This window comes from Carlito syrichta, unplaced genomic scaffold, assembly GCF_000164805.1.
Source record: "Carlito syrichta isolate Samal-C Ts95f unplaced genomic scaffold, Tarsius_syrichta-2.0.1 Scaffold307240, whole genome shotgun sequence".
NCBI lineage: Eukaryota > Metazoa > Chordata > Mammalia > Primates > Tarsiidae > Carlito > Carlito syrichta.
Window position 1 is genome coordinate 683252 of NW_007251336.1, and position 22746 is coordinate 705997.

Here is a 22746-nt window from a genome sequence, read left to right on the forward strand (position 1 = left end):
TTATTTGGGAGCTCTTGTCAATCTCTTTCCTACAATCTACCTTTAAGGGAAGGAACACTTTTAGCGTTACTGTGATGAGGAGGGGAGTGGGACCATACTCAATCCTATACAAAGTCCTGTTTAGCTTCATTTCCTGCTGGGAATAAGTCCTTAGCCCTCTAGTTCAATTTCAATGCCACCACCTAGCTTTTTACAAAGGAATACTTTGAAACAGCTGAAGTCAGTGTTTCCTTTGTAAGTAACTGCAGTTTGAATGTGATGTTAATCTGTGTTCCTCATAGCCATATGGAATATAGAGAGAGATTTGCACAGAAAACAGAAGCAAAAGCATAAAGAAACACCTTCTCTTCTAAAACAAAAGCCTTATCCTGACCTCTGTCCCTCTTAAGAACATTCTTAACTGGAACCAGTGCTCCATGGAGTACTTCTTTTCCTCTGAGAGCTGCAACTGGCAGGAACTTCCCTCCACTGCTCCTCCAGCAAGCCTCAAAGCATAGACTCACGTGGTGAGAGTCTGGTGGGGTCTCTTCCTCTTTCGCATGGTTGCATGGTGGTTATGGGCTCACCTCCCCTGTTAGGTTGCCTGGGGAACTCAGCACTTGAATTTCAAGTCAAAGAATGCTGATGTTTAGCACTTGCTGCTGAGGATCATCTAATGTTTAACTCTCCAGTGTCCTATCTCCTCAGCTACATGACTTAGCAGATCATTACACATCACTAATCCTGTGGTGGGGTTCAGGAGAAAATTGCTTATGTCCAGGCCCCACCCCGTGTCACTCATAAATACCCCTTGTGGGGGTGGAGTTTTAGTGTTTTCAGCTAAGAAAATCACATTTTCTCTTTCCTTGCCTCTCTGCTGGGACTGTGAGTATCTCACAGTCCATTCCCTAAACACTTTCTGATAAAACCTGCTCTCCTGCCTGAGGGTCAGAGACTGGAATCACTGCCTGCCTGCACTGCAGGACTACCTAGGTCCTTAAAACTCCAGATCACTTAGGCAGAGCATGACAGAAGAGGGACACGCGGGGAAATCTCTTGCTGTCCTGATGGCCCCTGCAAACTGCAAATTGCATTTCTAACTCTTCTCATGAAGTGCTATTTTTACTATCAGGTCTGGTTCACACATACTTTGGCTTGGAATACTTCCTCTGAAACAGCTGAAGTCATTGTTTTTCCATATTACCCAGCTGTATATGGTTTTATATTTTAACCTTATACTTGGGAATTCTCCCTGGTGTGGAAAGGCAATGAAGTCACTGCTGAAGCCTACCCACTTGTTCCCGCAAGGTCCACGTTACCCACGTGTATTTGGAAGGACAGGGAGATGCCCAGAATGTGGTTTTCCTCCATGCAGTCACTCCTCTTAAATATTTTGTCAGGGTACCAGATGTTTGAGCCTCCCTACTCTGCCCTCGGTGGGCTGCTCTTGGCATGCCCTGTGCCAGAAACAGAACCTCTAGGCTGACAGGTCTGCGCAACTGTGAGGACCAATGTTTGCACGTGTTCTTGGAAGACACCCTCACCCATTTTGGTGAGTTTCTACTGCCTCAGTCTCCCAACACTAGTATACTTTCAAACAATTTTGACTGAAAGCAAAAGGTTTTATGGTGTGGCATGTTAGATACTTTGGGTAAATGTGATCTCAGGTGCTGGACAAGGGTGGGTGGGTGGAGGAAGCTGTTGGAACAATGCATTACTTGATCGTTTCTACCTAAGTAAATGAGGTTGGAGGTTTGTACACCATGACCTGCCTGTGATCAGTAAACCTTCAAATATTAATGTTTGAGACTGGGAGCTGTTTCCCTGAATTCCATACAAGAAAGCAGTCAACGAATGGGTCAAATGTGGCAGAGGCGGGAGAACCGTAAAAGTCGATTATCCTCAGAGCCTCTGTCTGCAACACAGAAGGAGGCTGAGGACAGAAAGAAACCCTGTTGCAGGAGCCAAGGAGGTGCCAGTTCAGAAGTTAACTTAAGGCAGGTTGGGCAGAAAGTTTGCTCTTTTCATTCATTAGACTCAGGAGCACTGAAGACTAGAGGCGGAAACATTAGAGGAATAGAAGTAGATCGTTTGTGCTGCTACAGCTAGTCAGAGCATTATTTTGTGGAGGCTTAGGTAAGAAGGTTAGGGATGAGAGGAAATTGGAAATCCTGACGAAGAGAAAAAAATGTGTGGGAGGAAACGTTGGACCCTTTCTGCTCACTCATAACTTGTTGGGCTGTCCCTGAATTACACTTGTTTGACTTGAGGCCACACAGCTGGTCAGGCTGTCTCTAGATCCTCCCTCCACAATGGTTCTTCTTAGAGCTTTGTTACTCCCTTTTTGGGTTACCTTGACTTGTGGGTAGCTTATTTTCTGGAGCTCGTTGCCTTTTTAATCCTGTTTCAGATTCCTTATCCATAATCTTTCCAAAAGAATATTTTGCTGCTTTTCTTTAATTCCCTAAAAGCCATAGCTTCTAGATTTTCTGTCAGCATACAATCTCACCCGAAGTTGAGCCAATACAAGTAGGAAAAAAAAGCTTCTTTAACAATGTTTTTAACTAATGGTATTTTTTTTAAGCTTACCAATATAAGTATTTTTAAAGGTTATATTTTTCAAAATCATAACAAGGATTGTTCTTGTTTTCTCTCATTGAATAGACTGCCATAAGATAAAGAGTGGTCCCTAGCTTATATTTTTCCAAATAAATAAGTAGAACGTGTTCTTGGGATTATAGTATTAAATGTTAATTTCTTAAAAATAAGAAAGATTTTCTGACTGCCAAAGTTTTATGTCAGTACTCGGATTGAGGTCAAAAACAGTGTACCAAGTTTAACATGAGGATGACTCAGGTTGTGTCCATCAGGTGTGAAGTGGGCTTTCTCACCCTTCTTTGGGAGGCACTGAACACAGAGACTAGATTAGTTGGGGGCTGTTTTGTATTGAGGAACCTGAAAAGAAAAAAGTCTTGGAAAGAACTACTGGCCTTGTCATGAATGTTCTCCCCGTCAACGGTGTGAGTCCACAAGGAAGATTTCCTCGTTGGGGTCATTCAGTCTTTCATTTTTCTGTCTGAGAGTTGTTCATCCATTCAGAGTTTTTTTGGCTTTTGTCATTTAGCCAAATAAAGGCAATGTGATTTTACCTAATGTTCTATCTTCTGTGTTTTTGATCTGGTATACATGTGTATAGTGCAGTTTATGTATTTGGGACTTTCACCTTTTTATGTTACAGGTAAAATACAGGTAAATGAGAATACTTCTGCATCTTAATTTCTCTCCTCAAAAATCAAGCTGCATGACCATGGTATCAGGGAAGTTCTTTTGTAGCTTGTTACAGAAGATACCAAAAACCATTGTCCCACAAAGGGAGATTGATTCAAATCCCCCAAGCCTAGTGTCATTAGTGTCCTAGAGATACATCTATAGGGAAAAAACACTTCCTATCTGTTCTCCAGAAGCCTGGCTTCTTCCATATTTTGGGCTGGTGCTATTTTGCCTCGCTATGTTCTGGCTCTGTTCTTTTACCACACACGCTACTGTATACTTTTCCCCCTTTCACCTACTTTGGGAATGCTCAGAGTTCAGTGTGCACGCTTTAAGGCTAACAGTGGCACCTACGGAGGCGGTGTGCCCAGTTACAGAGTTTCAGACTTCATCTTGTTTATTTATTACAAAATTTGAAACACCTTCCTCAGGCAAGGTCCAAAACAATTTCATCCTACTGCAGAGTTCACCTTCTTTATTGTCAAATGTAATCTGCCAGTCTGTGTTGACAGTGGAAAAACTCCATTTGTTCAGGTTGAAGGACGTGAAGAAACCTTGTATTCTCCTGAGTATAGTATCTCTTTCATTGTCCAAGCCATTCCACATTAAGCTTTGAGGTTCATGTCCAAGTCTGGAGAAGAAGAAATTTCATATCCAACCTTGTGGTCTTTCCTTCGGTAGTACATTCGTGTTAGCACAGTCATCAGAAAAGTCTCCAGTATGAGGAGGTGGCAGTTCATCACTGCAATGTGGGGTGAAATACAGTGTAGGTTATGATAAGTTATAGAGGGGGTATCCCACTAGCAGCCCTAGCATATGAATTGAGCAACCCTTTCTCCAATTTATCCTCAAACTAGAGATACTTAAGTGTCATAAATAACACAGCAGGTTCATGGTAAAGCCAGAACCAGAATTGGCTCTCTACCTTCTGTGATCTGAAGCAGCATTAGAGCTCGTTTCATATGCGTGTTAAGTCAGCGTGGGCTCCTGTTTCCTAATCACACCTATATCTTTCCTAGGAGCTAAGGATTGAACCCATGGCTTCTTGGGTTGGCCATCAGGACTGGCTTCAAACTATGGGACTGCGGTTCTCCTCTGTGTGATCAGAGAGGTTATAGTCTTCTTAAAGCCTCTGCTTAGGTTTCTTGGAGATCCCTTTTTGAATATTCTGAGTAGAAGTCAGGCTGGCCTAACCTCTGTTCCGAGGCCCTCTCTTTCCTGACTGTCTCCCGTCTCTTCCATCCCGCAGTGGGATAGGAGCCCTTACACGCTCACCTTGAGATCTGGCTTTAGAGGAAAAGGGAGGCGAACAAGCGATCTGGCCACCATTGGCCAAGACTGAGAAAATGGAGGGCTGCAAGGCTGTCAGGATGAGGAGCACCTGCAGAACAGGAAAGGGAACAAGGGTGGGTTGGGGCCTGCCGTCCATGGTGCCAGGGGAAGCTGGCCCGCTACTGAGCCCTGTCCTGCCACTGCGCAGGTTTCACCCATCATTAGATCTGTGGAGTTAAAATGGGTCGAGACTCTCACTTGATTAAAAATTTGTGGAATTGTCATCGTTAGGCAAGATACAGTCTCATCTTCTACTTGGTATTTTATTAGAGTTACCAACAAGACACAACAAAAACCGAGAAGTTCATTTTTATTTCCCCATCTCAGTCATGGCTACTAATGATCACTTAATGGATAAAAAAGGTAGATGATCAGAGAAGAGGAATTCCATCTAGCGCATCCTGCTCCTAGGATGATGGACAATTAACCATTAGAGTACACTTTGAAAACACTGCTGGCTCGGGGCTCAGCCTGTAATCCCAGCACTTTGGGAGGTCGAGGCAAGTGGATTGCCTGAGCCCGTGGGTTCGAGACCAGCCCAGGCAACTTAGTGAGACCTTATCTCAACAATAAATCAATAAATCAGAAATCAGCTAGGTGCGGTAGCGTGCACCTAGAGTTCTGGCTACTTGGAAGGCTGAGGTGGAAGGATTGCCAAAGCCCAGCAGGTCGATGCTGGGTGGCTGTGAGTGTGGCACTGCACTCCAGCCTGTGCAATGAAATGAGACTCCAACTCAAAAAGAAAAGAAAACAAAAGAAAATACTCTGCTATCCCGGGGGGCTAGGGGGATGGACAATGGGGGATTAGTGTTTCATGGGTACCAATTTTCAGCTGGGGAAATTGCAAAAGTTCTAGAGATGAATGGTGGTGATGGCTACACAACAATGTGAATGTACTTAATGTCATAGAGCTGTACACTTAAAAATCATTAAGAAAGTAAATTTTAACTTCACCACAATACAGAAGGTGAAAGAGGGGGAGAAGAAGATCTCTGCTCAGAGGACCCAGAGGCACCATTTATCTTAGGATTGCCCTCTGAGTACACTTGAGGCAGACTTGGCTCTGCCAGGCTTCTCCACAATAGTCATGGGCAGGCTCGGCACCCATGGAGACTTTATCCCTTGGCCTGGACCCTAAGTGCTTCTGGGACCCAGATCCTTTCTGTTTCCTTCAGTCTCTGACTCCATTTCATGAACTTTTCTCTCTCTCCCCATAGCCCCTTCAATTCTACCTACTGTGTGCTTGGAAATTCACATTTTGGAGGCATCTGCTTAGATCAGATGAGAATGTGCATGAAATCACTCTTTAACTATCAAGCAGTCATTATGTTTGGGAGTCGAAGGGCCAGGCAAGGAGACAGAGAGAATGGAGAGAGAAGAAAAACAAGATTGGGCTAGAAGTCATTACGTCTGGTGAAAAAGACATCTTTGAGCTTAGAGAATGCAATGCACAGAGGGTGACAAACGTGCCTTTGAGAGAATTTTCAGAAGAGGTGTGCAGATGAAGAAGCAGAGTGATGAGAAGAAGGAGTGTGGGTGTGGGAGTTAGACCTGGGTGTACATTCTGGCCCCAACCTTAATGTGCCCTTGAGCAAGCCTCATGACATCTCTGGGCCTCATTTCCCTCCTTTGTAAAATAGAGATAATAATGACAATAATGATTGTTGTGGAAATGCAATGGATGAAACATGCCCAGCACCTGGGCTAGGTAGTTAATAGTTGCCAGCCTGATAATGCTAGTGCTGGGGAGTTAGAGGATTTTAGGAAGTAATGGGTAGAAAAAGAGAGGAAAAAGCAAGGGTAGAAGAACTTAAGAAGGTTTGATGGAACACACGTGTTATAGGCTGAATTGTGTCCCCTAAGAAAGGTATGTTGAAGTACTGATCCCCAGTACCTCAGAATGTGACCTTATTTAGAAACAGGTTGTTGCAGATATAATTGGTTAGATGAAGTTGTAATGGAATAGGATGGACCCTTAACCTAGTATGACTGGTGTCATAGAAACAGGAGGAGAGACACCAAAACCCGAGGGGAGGACGTCATGGAATGACAGAGGCAGAAATTGGAGTAGTGCCACTGCTAGCCAAAGAACGCCATAGGTGGCTGGTACCCCCAGAAACTAGGAAGGGGCAAGGAGGGAGACCCCTGCAGGTTTCAGGGGGAGGATGACTGTTTGTTTTGGACTTCCAGCCTGCAGAACAGTAAGACAATAAATCTCTTGTTTTCAGCCACCTGGTTTGTGGTATTTTGTCATGGCAGCCCTGGGAAACGATGACAGCACAGAAAGGCAAAACATGGAAAGGGCAGGGATCATTTTCCAAATCTCATTGAAAACCTGAGGCCTGTGAGGAAGATTCCCAGACCCGCTTTTAGCCTTTATTGCTCTTAATCCCAACCCCGATCATTTGTAGCTCTGTTAGTAAATGTCTTTTCTCCCCCAGGGCATAGTTACCTGGAACATAGCAAATTTGGATCCTATGTTCTGCTCACCCAGGTGCAGCTTGGCTTGACGGAAAAGGATTCCCAGGGCCCAGAGAGCCAACAGTGTGGACACACCGAGGAAAGTGTTGATCCATAAAGCTGGGCTCGTCTCAGAAATCTGGTGGCAGATCAGAGAGTAGTTGGTGAGGCAGGCCTGGCCCTCTCTGCTCCTTTTATTTCTCCTCTCCCATGGTAGGAAAGGTAATGTTTTAAAAACCCCAGAGCCTTGGCCTATACCAGTTTTTCCTCTCCCCATTGGAGTCCCTGAGCCTCTACTTTTCCACAGCCATCCATCCCTAGGGCCCTGTGTCCAGCGATATTGACTCCAGCTATTCCTTTTAGAGCTCCCAGATACTAAATGAGTCTGGGACTTTGCTGCCCCTTACTCCTGGCTTACATCTGCTGGATCATAGATGCCATCGGGGATGAGGAACAGGCCCACCAGGACCAGCATCATCTTGAAGAAGGCATATTGGAACGGGCCTAACATCAGCAGCTTCAGCTTCTTCCTGAGGGGGGAAGAGAGTTAGGAACATGGACCCACAAACCATCCACCACACGAAGACCTCTTGGCTCCCTCACTGGGCTCCTGGGCTGGGGCTCAGCGGTCACCATTGACACCATAATGACTAAGTGGATGCGGACACAGGAAGAAGCTGGAATATTGAGAGAATTGAGAGTCTTCACCTCCCACTCACCTCCAGACCACAACCTCACCAGAAGGGGCAATTAAAAGGTCTGAAGTCCAGTTTTCTCTGTGTGACTAAAGCGTTCAGGGGACAGTGAACTTAAGTGATGGGAACTTCGGAGCTCACCCTCCTCCACGCCCCTCTCCCCTGGAGTCGGCATCCATCTGTGAGACCTGGCTGTGGGATGTCCATCCTTTCATCGTTGACTTTGTCCCATTCAAGCCTAATTTCCAGTGCCTTGAAGCGGGGCTAGAAAGCCAGGAGAGGCTCTTGGGAGAGTGCTCTTCCAGGATGCTCCTTCCTCTCGCCTTACCTGGTGAGCATGAGCTGAGGGCAGCAGAGACAGCAGCAGCAACAGGGGCCTGTGTGGACGATCATCGGGGTGTCCTTCAGTGTCCTCACGACTGCCTGCTCTCCGCCAAAGCCTTCCACCATGACCAGCATCAGCAGGTAAAAGCATATGGCATAAAACCTGGTGTGGGGAGAGAAGCAGGACTGGAGTAGATGGTGGAGGTGCCCGCTGAGGTGATACCCCTTTGCTGCCCGAGGAAAGACTACAGGGTGGGGTGGGCTTCCTGAGGGTAAGACAGTAGGGACCGAGCATTCTGGGTGTATGACCCAAGAGGAGCAAGAGAAAGGACGGGGGCCTGAGAACCAGGAAGAGGGGATTTTCAGGCTGTGGAAGCGAAGAGGTGACTCAGGAACGTGCCAAAATAAGGCATTCCCTGAACAGAACCAGAAGATGAAGCGCCCCGGATTAGCACAAACTGGGAAGGGCTAGACTCATGATCACCTGGGATTAAAGGCATGGATTCCAGCTTCCTGGTGAGTGGGAGCAGAAGGGGACCCTGGAGGGATACCCAGCCCAGAGGTGGGGGTGGGGCAGGACACTCACGAGGTTATGGCCATTTCCACGAGCATGAGGGAACGAGGGATCCAGAGCCCAAAGCAGCAGAACACAGACACTACCTGCTTGGAGAGAAGCAAGAAGCAGGCTGGGGGAGGAGGCTGCTCCAACCTTCTGTAGCAAGGGCTCAAGGACTCAGGGGAAATGCATTTGAAGCACCATTCCTAAAAAATTGCCACTGGAAAAATAACTAATTAAATCAAGCACACCAAGGAGCCCTATAATGGCTGTGGGAGTGAGCTTAAAAAGCCTACTGCATAAGGGAAGAGCTGAATGTGACCCTGAGGGAGGGGAGGGAAAGCTTTACCCCTATATTCTGAGAACCACTGCCTGCCTACAGGAAAGAGGCCTGATATTTTTTTCTTTTTTTCTTTTTTTTTTTTTTTTGAGTTGGGGTCTCATTCTGTTGCCTGGAGTGTAGTTGCACCATCATGGCTATTGCAGCCTCAGCTTCCTGGGCTCAGGCAATCCTTCCGCCTCAGCCTCCTGAGTAGCTGGGATGACAGGCACTCACCACTTCACCCAGTTAATTTTTTTATTTTTTTTTAAAGACGAGGTTTCGCTATGTTGCCCAGGCTGGTCTTGAACTCCTGGGTTCAAGCAAGGAGCTCCTGGCCTCGGCTTCCCAAAGTTCTCAGATAGGATTATGAGCCACCGTGCTCAGCGGAGGCCTGCTTTTAACAGCAACGTTGGGAGCGAGCAGAATAGTGAGTGGAGGCACTGGTGGGCCAAGTAGGTGCTCCAGCTGCCTCTGCAGCCCTTAGAGTTTAAACACTATCCCGCTGCCTGTTGACCTGGCAAGCACGGGGTCCTAATTGCAAGCGGAGGTCAGATTTCAGACTCCCACCCTCAGATGGCAGTGGCAACTCTTGGCTGACACGAACTGCTGTCTTGGCTGACACGAACTGCAACTCTTGGCTGACACGAACTGCTGAGTTTAGAGGAATTCTCAAAATGGTCCCTGCCTCCTTTCCAGTTCCTCCCCAGGATCCTCACCGTGGGTGCAGAACTACTCCAGAGCAGAGTTCTCCTCTTGATGGGGCAAAGGGTATTCTTGTACAGGTAGACAGCATCCTCCAGGAAGATGGCGATTGATCCCAGGGCAAACAGGGTCATGATGCTGGTGAGGGCGATTTCCACAGGGCCTAGGGCTAGAGGAGAAAGAGAAAGCTGTGAGGGGGAAAGAGGGGTTTTCTTGTTTGGATCTGAACTGTCTTACCAGATCTAGGCTCCCACCCATGCAGAAGAATGACAATTTTTTAGACCTAGAGTATCCAACATGTGACTAGGAAATGGTCATTCTAGGCCGGGGCTCGGTGGCTCAGCCTGTAATCCCACGCTTTGGGAGGCCGAGGTCAGTGGATTGCCTGAGGCTGCGGGTTCGAGACCTGCCTGGGCAACTTGGCAAGACCTCATCTCTACAATATATCAAAAAAATTAGCCAGGTGTGGTAGCGCATGCCTGTAGTTCCAGCTACTTGGAAGGCTGAGGTGGAAGGATTGCCGGAGCCCAGCAGGTCAAGGCTGCAGTGGCTGTGAGCATGCCACCGCACTCCAGTCTGGGCCACAGAGTAAGACTCTGACTCAACAAAGAAAAAAGAAAAAGAAATAGTCGTTCTTGCGCATGCGTGAATGGGAGCCTAGCTAGATGATTCCAGGTATGGGTAAAGTCTACCTAGACCAGGGTGTAGATACCAAATGAGTTTTTACATAACTAGCAAAATTCTTAAAAGAAGAGGTTGGCAGGGCCTGGACTATTCACTTTTTTACCTCCAGTCCAGATGTTGTGCTAGCAGACACGGATCAATTGATGTTATAATCGAAGGAGAATGTAACTAATGGTGTACTCGAGCTGTTTAAGTTTGATTTCACCAAAATCATGTCATGGAACCAGGACATCAGGAAAGGACTTTAACAAAAGAGAAATGGCCGGGCTTGGTGGCTCAGCCTGTAATCGCGCGCCTTTGGGAGGCTGAGGTGAGTGGATTGCCTGAGCCCATGGGTTCGAGACCTGCTTGGGCAGGCGAGACCTCATCTCTACAATAAATCAAAAAATCAGCCGGGCGTGGTAGCATGCGCCTGTAGTTCCAGCTACATGGAAGGCTGAGGTGGAAGGATCGCCGGAGCCAGCAGGTCGAGGCTGCGGTGGCCGGGAGTGGCCGCTGCACTCCAGTCTGGGCGACAGAGTGAGACTCCAACTCAAAAAAAAAAAAAAGAGAAATGGATACCAATAAAGACTCCAAGGACTCACATAGGCCTCCCACCTGGTCCCACATTCCATGTAGTCTAGCAGTTCTCACACTGGAGTGTATATTGCAATCATTTGGGGAGTTGTATCAAGCAGCTGTCTAGGTCCTACTGTCAGACGTGTGCTTCAGTAGATCTGGGATGGGTCCCACCATATGCATTTTTAACAAGCTCACTTGATAATGGTCAGAGGATAATAAACACTTTGACAAACACCAGGGAACCTCATCTGGCCTTGCTATTGCTAAAAGAAAAAAATTAATATAGTTACAATATGTGTTTCTATACACATGATTCATTAATGCAACAATTAGTTTTATTTATTTATTATTATTATTTTTGAGTCGGGATCACACTCTGTCACCCAGGTTGGAGTGCAGTGGCACAAACATGGTTCACCGCTGCCTCGACCTCCTGGGCTCAGGCAATCCTTCCATCTCAGCCTCTCAAGTAGTTGGGACTACAGACATTGTGGCACCATGCCCAGGTTTTTTTGTTTGTTTGTTCGTTTGTCGAGATAAGGTCTTGCTGTGTTGCCCAGGTCAGTCTCAAGTTCCTGGCCTCAAGTAATCCTCCCACCTTGGCCTCTCAAAGTGCTGGGATTACAGGTGTGAGCCATCACCCCAGGCCCTAACAATTAGTTTTAAGCAAAACATTCTGGATCCTTAGTGACTAAGTCCCTGGAATCATGTATCTACGTCTCTTCTCTCGTTATTGGACTCTCCTTTGCATCTACTAGATGAGAGGAAGAAAGGGGGAGAGGAGGTCTGTCAGAGTCTGTCCACTGTCCCATTACCTTGGGGGTAAGTATGAGGAAGGCATTGGCTAGCCTGCCCTGTGTTTTGGTGGCCCAGGAACATGAGGGCAGCTCAGAGAGATAATACGGCTGACACCAAAACAGGGAAAAAGGAGACTAGACAAAGGTTGTTGCCGGGGTCAGTCAGACTTGGTGGCACTACAAGGACCGATCAGGACAAAGGCAAATCTGCCAAAACATATCATGTCGATCTGGTTGTCTTATTTCGGGGCATACGGGTTTCTCTCTGTTTCTGTCTGCTGTATCTGAGGGAGGTCCTTTATCTTTGGCCACAGTGAGGTCTACTGACCAGTTCAACAGACCCAACAGGTGGCCCCTGGATTCCAGCTCCCAGGTTGGACTTCTGAAGTCAGTGGGAAGCCTTCCCTATTGACTACCACAGGCCACAAAAGACAGGCCCATGTGGCTTTTCTTTTCCCCAAACCATTCCGTCCTCTTTTCACTTTTCTGTATTTTTGTGTTCACTTTACTATTAATAAACCTGAATTCTTTTTTGTAATAGAAATGCTACCGGCTCAGCTGGTAATCCAGCACTTTGGGAGGCCGAGGCCAGTGGATTGCCTGAGCCCGCGGGTTCGAGACCAGCCCGGGCAACTTGGTGAGACCTCGTCTCTACAATAAATCAAAAATGAGCTGGGTATGGTAGCACTCGCTCGTAGTTCCGGCTACCTGGAAGGCTGAGGCAGAAGGATCGCCGGAGCCCAGCAGGTTGACGCTGGGGTGGCCGTGTGTGTTTAAAAAAATACAGACAAAAAGCAGTCCAGATAGGAAAACTCCAAGATTAACTCAAGGTTTCCAAAACCAGTGTTTGTGGTTGGGAAAGGATGTCACTGCTGGAGGCCTTTCTCACCTCCCACCCCGCCCTGAGTGTCCTCATTAAGAGCAGAAACTGCCCTTTCATAAGCCGTGAGGTCAAAGCCTTCCCAGTTCCTTTCCTTGACCTCTTCCTCCTCCTTGAAATCTCCCTTCCCTTGACTCCCAGAACCACATTCCCCAGGTTCTTTTCCTGGCCTCTGAACTCTCGGTCTGTCTCTTTCACTGAGTCCACATCCTCTCCACATCCCACGTTCTCCAGACTCCATCACTGCAGCTCAGCTCTTCTCTGTTTGCTAGACTTGGGATTTCCTTACCACTCCTTCATCCTCCCAGCACCCCCGAAGCCAGGGGTCCCAAACCCCTGCCATGGACTAAAGCTGATCCGATCCGTGGCCTGTTAGGAACCCTGCACAGCAGGATGTGAGCAGCAGACTCTGTTTTTCTGTCAGATCAATTGCGGCATTAGATTCTCATGGGAGCCCAAACCCTACTGTGAACTGAGCTCGTGAGGCATCTAGGTTGCGTGCTCCTTGTGAGAATCAAATGCCTGATGATCCCCTACCTCGGCTTCATGGAAAAATTGTCTTTCCTGAAACTGGTCCCTGCTGCTAAAAAGGCTGGAGACTGTTCGCTGCCCGTAGCTGTTCCCACAAGGATTTGACCCTTGTCCTCTGCCTGTTAGGCTGTTCCCCCGGAGCTCCACATGGCTGGCCCCCCAGGACCCCTCACTGGGCTCTCAGTTTAGTCAGCCTTCCCTGGCTGCCCTGAATGATGTTGCCTCCTTTGCCTGCCCAGCAGGGATATTCACATAGCTGTTTACTTCATTATTGTGCACCTGACCGTAGTGTAAGCTCCGAGAAGGCAGGGACTTTGTCAGGCTCGTTCTCTGTTCTCTCCAAGTGCCTAGAACAGTAACTGCTCTGTAACTTTCTGGAATGAAAGAAATAACTCCATGAGAATTCCTATGATCATCGACTTTGTGGCGTTGTCAGAAAATTAGGCCCAAGGTCTCACAGCTTGGGAGCTGGGATGCAAACCTGGGGAGTCCCGACACTAAGCCCACACTCTCACTGTCACACGCCCTGACTCCTGGTGTGTGTTCACACAGATATGGGAGGAGCAACCAAATGCAACCCCCAAAGGTTCTTTTTAAGTTTATAAAGGTGAGGATGGGGCCTATTCTACCTGTTCAACCCAGAATTGCTTTTGCGGTTTCTTGTAGCTGCTGCCTTTGGCTCTCCAGTTTGGTTTGTCTACTTGCAGTAGTTACATTAGATCTCCCTCCCATAGTGCGAGAGCTAAGCCAAGAAGAGAAACGACCCTTAGCTTCCACAGCCTGAATCCGGAGTTCTTTGTCAAACTCATTTATTCTCTTAGAAGACTACCCCCTCCCTTACTTTCCTGATCTGACTCAGTTTTCCCCAAAGTGCATTAATAGATATAGGGATAAATGTATCCTATGACTAAAGGATTTTCAGAAATGCATTAAGCAAAGTCAATCACGTTTCTTTCCTGTGGCGCATAGCGAAAATTTTAATCTGCCAATTTACGTTGTTAATTTCCAAAAAGAAGGTATAGAACCCAGTTTTTTGTTTTGTTTTGTTTTGTTTTGTTTTTCGAGTTGGAGTCTCACTCAGTTGCTCAGACTGGAGTGCAGTGGCTGCTCCCGGCTACCGCAGCCTCAACCTGCTGGCCTCTGATGATCCTTCCGCTCAGCCTTGCAAGTAGCTGGAACTACAGGTGCGCACAACCACTCCTGGCTAATTTTTTGATTTATTGTAGAGATGAGGTCTCGCTAAGTTGCCCAGGTGGGTCTCGAATTCACGGGCTCAGGCAATTCACTCACCTTGGCCTCCCAAAGTGCAGAATTACAGGCTGAGCCACTGAGCCCGGCCAGAACCCAGCTTTTATAAAATTTAATGTTCTACAGAACACTTTTTTAAAAAATCAGAAATAGCTTTATGTCTTTATGTATTTATTTATTTTTTTGGTTGGAGTCTCACTCTGTTGCCCAGGCTGGAGTGTAGTGGCATGCTCACAGCCACCGCAGCCTCAGTCTTCTGGGCTCAGGTGATCCTTCTGCTTCAGCCTTCCAAAAAGCTGGAACTACAGGTACATGCCACCATACCTGGCTAGTTTTCTGATTTATTGTAGAGATGAGGTCTCGCCAAGTTGCCCAGGCTGGTCTCAAACCTGTGGGCTCAGGCAATCCTCTCACTTCAGCCTCCTGCAGTGGTATTTATTCATTTATTGAATGAAAGACTCACTCTTTCGCCCAGGCTAGAATGCAGAGGCATGATCACGGCTCACCGCAGCCTTGACCTCCAGGGCTCAGGCAATCCTTCTGCCTCAGCATCCTGAGTAACTGGGACTATTGACATGTACCACCACACCTGGCTAAGTTTTTGATTTTCTGTAGAGACAAGGTCTCCCTATGTTGCTCATGCTGTGCTTTGCATTTTTAAAAAATCGATATTAACGGCATCATCCTGAAAAATGCTTTTTCCATCCAAAATTATTTTCATGATTTGTACTATTTTCATTATGATGAACAAATGTTGCAGTAGCATTTTTGGATGTGTCTTTTTGGCACATAGAAGAGAATTTCTCTAAGGCGTGTACCTAGATTTAGAGTTACTGGGTTGTAGGAGATGACAGTTTTCAGTTCCACAGATATTATCTAATTACTCTCCAAAGTGGTTACTGCAATTTATGCCCTTAGCGCCAGTCTATGAGGGTTCCCATTGCATTGCAAATTCACCAACACTTGATATCATCAGACTTTTAATTTTTGCCAATGTGATAATGATAAAATGACATTTTGTTGCTTAATTTACAGCTCCCTGATTACCAGCAAAGGTGAACATCTTCTTGCACATTTATTGGCCATTTGGGTTTCCTCTTCTATGAATTGTCTGTTCATATATTTTATCCAATTTCTATTGGTTAATTTTTCTTATACTGACTATTAATCCTTTGTTAGTTAGAGGTATGAAAATACCTACTCCTGGTCTGTGCTTTGGCTTTTAACGGTGTTTACAGTGTCTTTTAGTTGTAGAGAAGTTTCTTTGCTTTTAGTCGTCAGTCTCCGGGGTCATTTGTGCTTTCTTGTGTTTTAAGAAATTGTTCTGTATTCCAGTCATAAACATAACATTCTGTATTTTCTTTTGTAAAAATGTTTGCATCTTACATAATTTATGTATTTAGCCTATCTGGATTAATGCTACTTTGGGGCTAATTTCACATGTACTTCTTTGCCACAGGGATGGCAGTTGTCCAGCCCCACTCCTTGAAGAGTCACCCTGCCTTCGATGCATATGGTATCCATTCAGGCAGCCAGCCCCCATGTAGGCACAGCTCCATTTTCTGGACACGATTCTGCCCTGGTATTCTACTCATTATGTTCCTTGCTTTAGACACCACAGCCTTATTACAAGCCTTACTGTCCAGCAGGGCAGCTTTCCCCTTACACTTTTTCAAAAGTATCTTGGCTTTTCTTGGCTCTTCCATTATAAGTGTTTGATTCAGTCCATTTAAAAAGATCTTGGAGGGATGATCACTTCAATTGCATCACAGGCTTTTCAAAAAATGGAAAGATTCAAGAGTTCTTCCAGAACAGCTCTTTCTTAACATTCGATCAAGAGAAGAGCAGAGCTCACAGATGAGGCGGGGAAGGAGTTCCACCACATCCTCCCATGGCCACCTCTTCCTGGTTCCCCTATTTCTCTCTGAGCCATCACCATCGCCCAGAACCAGCGCTTACCACTTCTGGCTCTTTACCAGCTAGCCTGTGCTTTCTCCACATTGTCTGTTTTCCAGCCCTCTCCCTCCCTTGCCACTGCCTTGGCTCTCTTCCCACACTGGACGGGGCAATAACCCCTAATTTCTATCTCTGCCTCCCGCGGCTCTTCCCTGGCAGTCTGACCTGATTACTAATTAATGGTCCCGTAGCCCTGCTTTTCCTCCGGCCCCTCCCGATGTCAGAGCCCTCTCTATGGGATAAAGTACAGCTCCTCGGGTGGCGTGTGTCAGGCCCCACCTAACCTGCCCAGCCCTCTTCACTGTCCCCTGCTCCGCTGCCCATAACTTTGAATCCTGCCAGACCCAGGGTCTGAGGGACCCGGCGGCTCGTCCTCTCACCCTGCCCACCCCAGGAGGGCCCACTGCCTGCTCCCCACTCGACTCCCAGACCCAGAACCGTCTTCCTAACCCAAACCTTGGAGTATCCTGAGGTTTCTATTTACGCATTTTGTGGCAAAGCAATGTGAAGGCCATTTTCATTGCATAAGGTGAGGTGTGTCAACCAAGCACAAATGACGCTCTGGCCCAAACAATTCTTTGTTGTGAGGAATGGTCCGGCATTGGAAAAAATGAAGCAGCTTCCCTGACCTCTACCCACTGGATGCTAGCGGCACTCTGCAGTGTGGCAACTGAAACCTTATCTCCAGACATTGCCAAATGCTGCATGGGCTGAGAACCACAGCTGTAAGGGAAGGCATGTCCCACCAGCTGCACCCTCAGATTGGGAGGTTCCTGGAGCTGGATGGAGCAGCCAGCTCCTGGCACTGATCACAGTGCCGCCACCAGCATCTCCAGACACTCCGGCAGTCTCTCTGGTGCAGAGCATCAGAGTGCACCAAGTGACAGCCCAGGGACATGCCCAGGTTTGCCTCTTAGTGCACACTGACAGCATCCTGTTGCTCAGAAATGGTTCACTCCATGAGGAAAGTCTTTCTGCAGGAGGGAGTCTGGGGAAAAGCATTGAGTGTACTATAGAGACATAGACTTCTCTTCAGCATCTCAGAGGAAGTCAAGCATGCAGACAAATAAAATGCAGACGGGAGCCACATTTTCTCTAAAGATGCTAGGGAAATTATTGTTTTTGGAGTTGGGTCTCACTTTGTCACCCAGGCTGGAGTGCAGTGGCTTGACCATGGCTCACTGCAGCCTCGACCTCCTGGGCTCAGGCAATCTTTCTGCCTCAACCTCCTGAGTAGCTGGGACTACAGGTATGTACCACTACTCCTGGCTAATTTAAAAAAAATTTTTTGTAAAGACAAGGTCTCACCATGTTGCCTAGGTTGGTCTTGAATTCCTGGGCTCAAGCAATCCTCTTACCTCCGCTCCCAAAGTGTTGGGATTACAGGCATAAACCTTTGCATCTGGCTGCTAGGACCATTTGATTCTCAATGTTTTTGGTGTCCAGGAAATAAGCTAAGTACCATCCTACACTTTTCACTTTTCTCTTTTTATATTTTTATTTTTTTGTAGAGACAAGAGTCTTCCATGGTGCTTAGGCTAGCCTCAAACTCCTGGGCTCCCATGATCCTCCTGCCTTGGCCTCCTGAGTAGCTGGGATTATAGGTGCAAGCACTGCCCCAGTGGCCTTTCACTTTCAAAAGCAATTCAGTAATAAGATCCTGTTGGCTAACACTGTGAGAACACTTTTATACAGTCACCAAAGTTTTAAGCACGTCACTCACAGTAACTATCTCTCTGAGATTATATAGGCCCATTCCCAAGGAAGGTGTCATGCAGGCCTCCAGGAGATCCTATGGGACTTGGATCATTTAGGCATCATCTTGAGTCCCTAGATAGCCCCGGGGTCTGAAATAAATGCCCCAGGTCACAGTGTCCCCAGTTTGAATGAACTTTGAGACTGGGATTTGTGGAGGACCAACTATCCTAGGCCATCATGCTCCCCTTTGGGCCCACTGACTCCTTGAATTGCTTTTCTCCAAGCCCTTAACCACAATGGATGCCAGGCTAGGTATCCCACAGGCTGCCTAGGTATCCTCCCAGGCTGTCCAGGTGTCCTCCCAGACTGATCAGGTAACTTTTCAGGCTGCCCAGGTATACCCTCAGGCTGTCCAGGTATCCTTTCAGGTATCCCCCGGGCTGTCCAGGTATCCTCCTAGGCTGTCCAGGTATCCTTCCAGGCTGTCCAGTTATCCTTTCAGGTATCCCCCAGGCTGACCAGGTATCCTTCCAGGCTGTCCAGGTGTTCTCCCTGGCTGCCTAGGTATCCTCCCAGATATCCCTCAGACTTCCCAGGGTATCCTCCCAGATATCCCTCAGGCTGTCCAAGTATCCTCCAAGGCTACCCAGATATTCTCCCCAGATGCCCAGGTATCCTCCCAGGTATCCCCTAGGCTGTCCAGGTATCCTCTCAGGCTGTCCAGATGTCCTCCCAGCCTATCCAGGTTGCCCAGTTCCTGTCTTCCCGCTGAGGTGTGCATCTCCTCCTTTCAGGCCCTCTGTGCGGGTCCCCTACTCACCTCTCAGGAGTTGGGCTGCCGTGGGGGGATGGGAGAAGCAGACAGAGGGGATGCTGTGATTGGTCTTTAGCACCTCCAGAAGATCTGTCGTGTACCTGGAGAGACACCTGCCTGTGTTCAGAACCATGGGGGCTGCGGCGAGGGGGTAGAGGGATGACACATTGGACCCTAGTTCCTCGATACTTCCTCAAACACCCCTGGGTGCAGGGGTCCTGTCTGGTTCCTTCGGGACCCCTTTCTTAGAAGGAGCGGAGAACTGACCCAGGCTAGTGTGTAAGGCAGCTGCCACCTAGCCAGGAGCAGGTCTGGCTGCAGGGCCCCAAGAACCCACAGTCGATTCTCTTTATTCTCAGTGTGGCAGCAGCCCAGGGGCCGACCAGAGAGAAGGAGCAGGGTCCCAGAGAAAGAGCGGGCCTTAGCAGAGGGATAAGTGCCCTGGTGGCCAGGGCTCTAGGTGTTACCTCTGGGAATGTCTTTCACAACCCCCACCTCCGGGATCCCTCTCTCCCCAGGTTGGGGTCAAAGCCAAGGCCCTGAAGTGTCACACACTGACCCGAACCCACACTGTCCCTGAGGACCTAGGGAACAGCCAGACTGTTTTTGGTCCTGTCTCATTCTGAGTGCCGGGAGTCAAAGGGCTCTTCAAGGGAGATAGGGACAGGCCAGAGCGATAGGGGCCACTGTTGCTTAGCAACGGGCACAGGGCTGGCCACCCTCACTTACCTGGGGTCAAGCTTTATCTGAGTCCTGTCTGGCTCCATCGCCTCCTTTCTCTCCAGCAATCCCAGCAGGCACTGAGCGGGGAGGAGGGGCAGGCAGGGTGGGTAAGGCAGGCAGGTGAGGGCACTAAGGGGGCAGCTCCTGCCTGGCACTGCTGTCTGCTGGCCCTTCCCAGAGGACAGGGGCTGAGGGCAGATGGAGGGGCAGGGTCTTCCCCTCGGGTTCGCTCCCTCCTCAGGCCTCCTGGGCCAACTTTCTATCTCAGAGTTCACCCTGGAGGAATTTGATCCTGTTGCCTGGCCTGGCCAAGCTCCCTGGCTCCTGACTCCTCCCTGCTTCTAGGTGTGGTCCCTCCTACCTCTCTTGGATAAATATCTTTGCCCACCCTTTGTCCCTGGCCCGCCTCGTTCATTACTCCCTGTTAAGGATCCTTCTCAGGCAGGCTGGGCTCACCACAAAACTCCTCCTGCCAGGGCTGGGGTGGGGACGAAGTCCTCATTCCTCACTGAAATGTCCCTGGTTGACAAACCCTAGGGAACCTTGCTGGAACTCAGGCCCTGACACCCTGGGAATGAGAGACAGGGCGAAGGCCTCAGCTGTGCCTGGTGCTGTTGGCCTGGCATGAGGACGGGAGGACTGACTGGAAAAGTGAGATGAGGCCCAAGTGGATTTGATGATGGGTTTGCAGAGGCTGCGTTGAAAAGACAGAGCAGCAGGGCGAGATTTCCGGGTACTTGGCAGGCTTTGAAAAACTGCCAAAGTGGTCAGGTGTGATGGCTCACGCCTATAATCCCAGCACTTTGGGAGGCTGAGCTGAGAGGATTGTCCGAGCCCATGGGTTCGAGACTACCTGGGCAACTTGGTGAGACATCATCTCTACAATAAATAAATTTTAAAAATTAGCCAGGTATGGTGGTGTGTGCCTGTAGTTCCTGCTACTTGGAAGGCTGAGGCGGAAGGATCGCCTGAGCCCAGCAGGTCGAGGCTGCAGTGGCTGTGAGTATGCCACTGCACTCCAGTCTGGGCAACAGAGTGAGACTCCAACTCAAAAAAGAGAAAAACTGCCAGAGTATATACTTACAAACTGTTTTATTGGTTAGTGGTCTCTCTTCTCTCTCTCCAAATAGATTTAAACCCCTTCAAGGTCAGACACAGAGTCTTATAGTACAGTACCCCGGGTTCCTGGAACAGAGCTTGACACTTACTAAAACGCCTTCGAATCTGGTTGCATAACTGATAAAATAACAAAATCCGAGCAATAGCAGCAGCAGCAAATGTCTATTAGCATGCCTTGTGTGCCAGGTGCTGCAGGAAATACAGTACATTGCTTTTCTCATTTAAACCTTACACCACTCCTGTAAGGGAAATACTATCCTTACTCTCTCATTTTACAGATTAGGAAACTGAGGTCCAGAGACGTTAAGAAACCAGGGAAGTTAAAGAGCCATGGGAGTGTGTAGAAGGCAGAAGGGACCTGGGGAAGGGGCTCTATTGCAGTTTGGTGAAATTTTTATTTTTATTTATTTGTTTATTTGAGTCAGGGTCTCACTGTGCCACTCAGGCTAGAGTGCAGTGGCACAATCACAGCTTACCACAGCCTCAACCTCCTGGGCTCAAGCAATCCTTTCACCTCAGCCTCCTGAATTGTTGGGACTACAAGCGTGCACCACCACCCAGCTAACTTTCGGATTTTTTGTAAAGATGAGGTCTTGCTATGTTGCCCAGACTGAAGAACTCCTGGCCTCAAGCAATCCTCCCACCATGGTCTTCCAAAGTGCTGAGATTACAGGTGTGAGCCACTTCACCCAGCTCAGTGAAGAAAGATAGTGAGTAAAGGGTCCAGCAGAGGATCCAGGGAGTCCATTCTGGGAAGGCAGAGGGGACTCCCTGCTCTGGGCTGGTGAGTAGACACAAGCAGAGAAAACAATTACTGATGTGGTACCAGGACTCCCCAGTTCTGTCCCAAAACACCTGAAAGTCTCCCCCAAGGGACAACAGAGACCTCCCCCAGTTTTTCCCTCCCTCTAAAGGACAATTCTTGGGACAGCCCACGTAGGTCTCCAGGAGTCTCAGTGGCGCTCCTCCCTCTTAAGATGCAGGTAAGGAAAGGAAAAGGAAGGCAAGGACACTGACCCCCAGAGGGTCAGTGGCCTCAGCCTCACCCTGACAAACCATTTCCACAGGAACATTCCCTGGGTCATTCATCCCTAGCCCGCTGAGAGGCCTTGAGCCTAATTGCCCAAAGCCCTGAACTTTAGACTTCCAGGAACAGATTACAGGTTGCTGAGGATGTTCCCTGGAACGTCTTCAGGTGGTGGGGTGTTGGGGAAGAGGCAGGAGAGAGTGGAAAGGGGACAGTGGCTGGGCTGAGCCCTGGTGCTTCCTCGGCTGGGCAGCAGAGGCTGGGAGACCCCAGGGAAGGCTGGACGCTCCTCAGGACGGGCGCCCACTGGGGAGGAGGAAAGACTGAGTGTCGGGGAGAGGGAGGGCTTGAGCTCTGATGGGTTCTTCTGCCCTAGCCAAAGTCCCTGAGTGGCTCTCTTGTATATAATGTGACCCAAGGATTAGACCAGGGGAGGTTCTGACTCGAGGCCAACCCATCCATGGTGAAGACCAGAGAGAGAAAAGGAGCCGGACCAACCAATCAGTCTCCCCTTGGCAACTGTGAGCTGTCAAATACTGATTTGTAGAACCAAGAAGGGTGAATCCTTCATTTCACATTTTGGTCTAATTTTTTCCGACAAAATTAAATGATAACATAATATGATACCTACGACTTCAGGTTTGGCTTTCTCAGTATAAGAGTCATTATTTTTTTTCTTAGGGTCTCACTCTGTCGCCCAGGCTGGAGTGCAGTGGCACAATCACAACTCACCACAACCTCAACCTCCCAGACTCAGGTGAGCGTCCTGCCTTGACAAGCTTTCGAACTCCTGGGCTCAAGCAGTCCTCCTGCCTTCGCCCCCCAAAGTGCTGGGATTACAGACATGAGCCACCAGCACCCAAACATCACTTCCGAAAACTCAAAAAAATCACTTTAGCCGGGCTCGGTGGCTCAGCCTGTAATCCCAGCGCTTTGGGAGGCTGAGGTGAGTGGAATGCCTGAGCCTGAGGGTTCGAGACCTGCTCAGGCAACTTGGCGAGACCTCATCTCTACAATAAATCAAAAATCAACCGGGCATGGTAGCACGTGCCTGTAGTTCCAGCTACT

The 22746-nt window shown here is 48.3% G+C and overlaps 1 protein-coding gene across 1 annotated transcript; it reads right to left on the reverse strand.

The window, feature by feature from the left end:
- Nucleotides 1–2434: 2434 nt before the first annotated feature.
- Nucleotides 2435–19593, reverse strand: SLC51A (solute carrier family 51 alpha subunit). The gene is made up of 9 exons (XM_008064242.2): nucleotides 19539–19593; nucleotides 18816–18910; nucleotides 9655–9809; nucleotides 8647–8720; nucleotides 8065–8223; nucleotides 7460–7571; nucleotides 7034–7180; nucleotides 4525–4630; nucleotides 2435–3991 (listed from the first exon to the last, which is right to left on the reverse strand). The coding sequence occupies exons 1-9, from the start codon at nucleotides 19574–19576 to the stop codon at nucleotides 3855–3857; spliced, it is 1023 nt and encodes a 340-aa protein (XP_008062433.1). The 5' UTR covers nucleotides 19577–19593; the 3' UTR covers nucleotides 2435–3854.
- Between the last annotated feature and the right edge of the window lie 3153 nt (nucleotides 19594–22746).

Bases quoted from the DNA above. Each gene is read 5' to 3' on its own strand.
- SLC51A (XM_008064242.2), bottom strand. From the start codon at position 19,576: ATGGAGCCAGACAGGACTCAGATAAAGCTTGACCCCAG. The intron at 9,810-18,815 runs GTGAGTAGGGGA...TTTCTCCTCTAG, and splicing joins GGCAGCCCAACTCCTGAGAG to CCCTAGGCCCTGTGGAAATC. The intron at 4,631-7,033 runs GTAACTATGCCC...CCTGTTCTGCAG, and splicing joins CCAAATTTGCTATGTTCCAG to GTGCTCCTCATCCTGACAGC.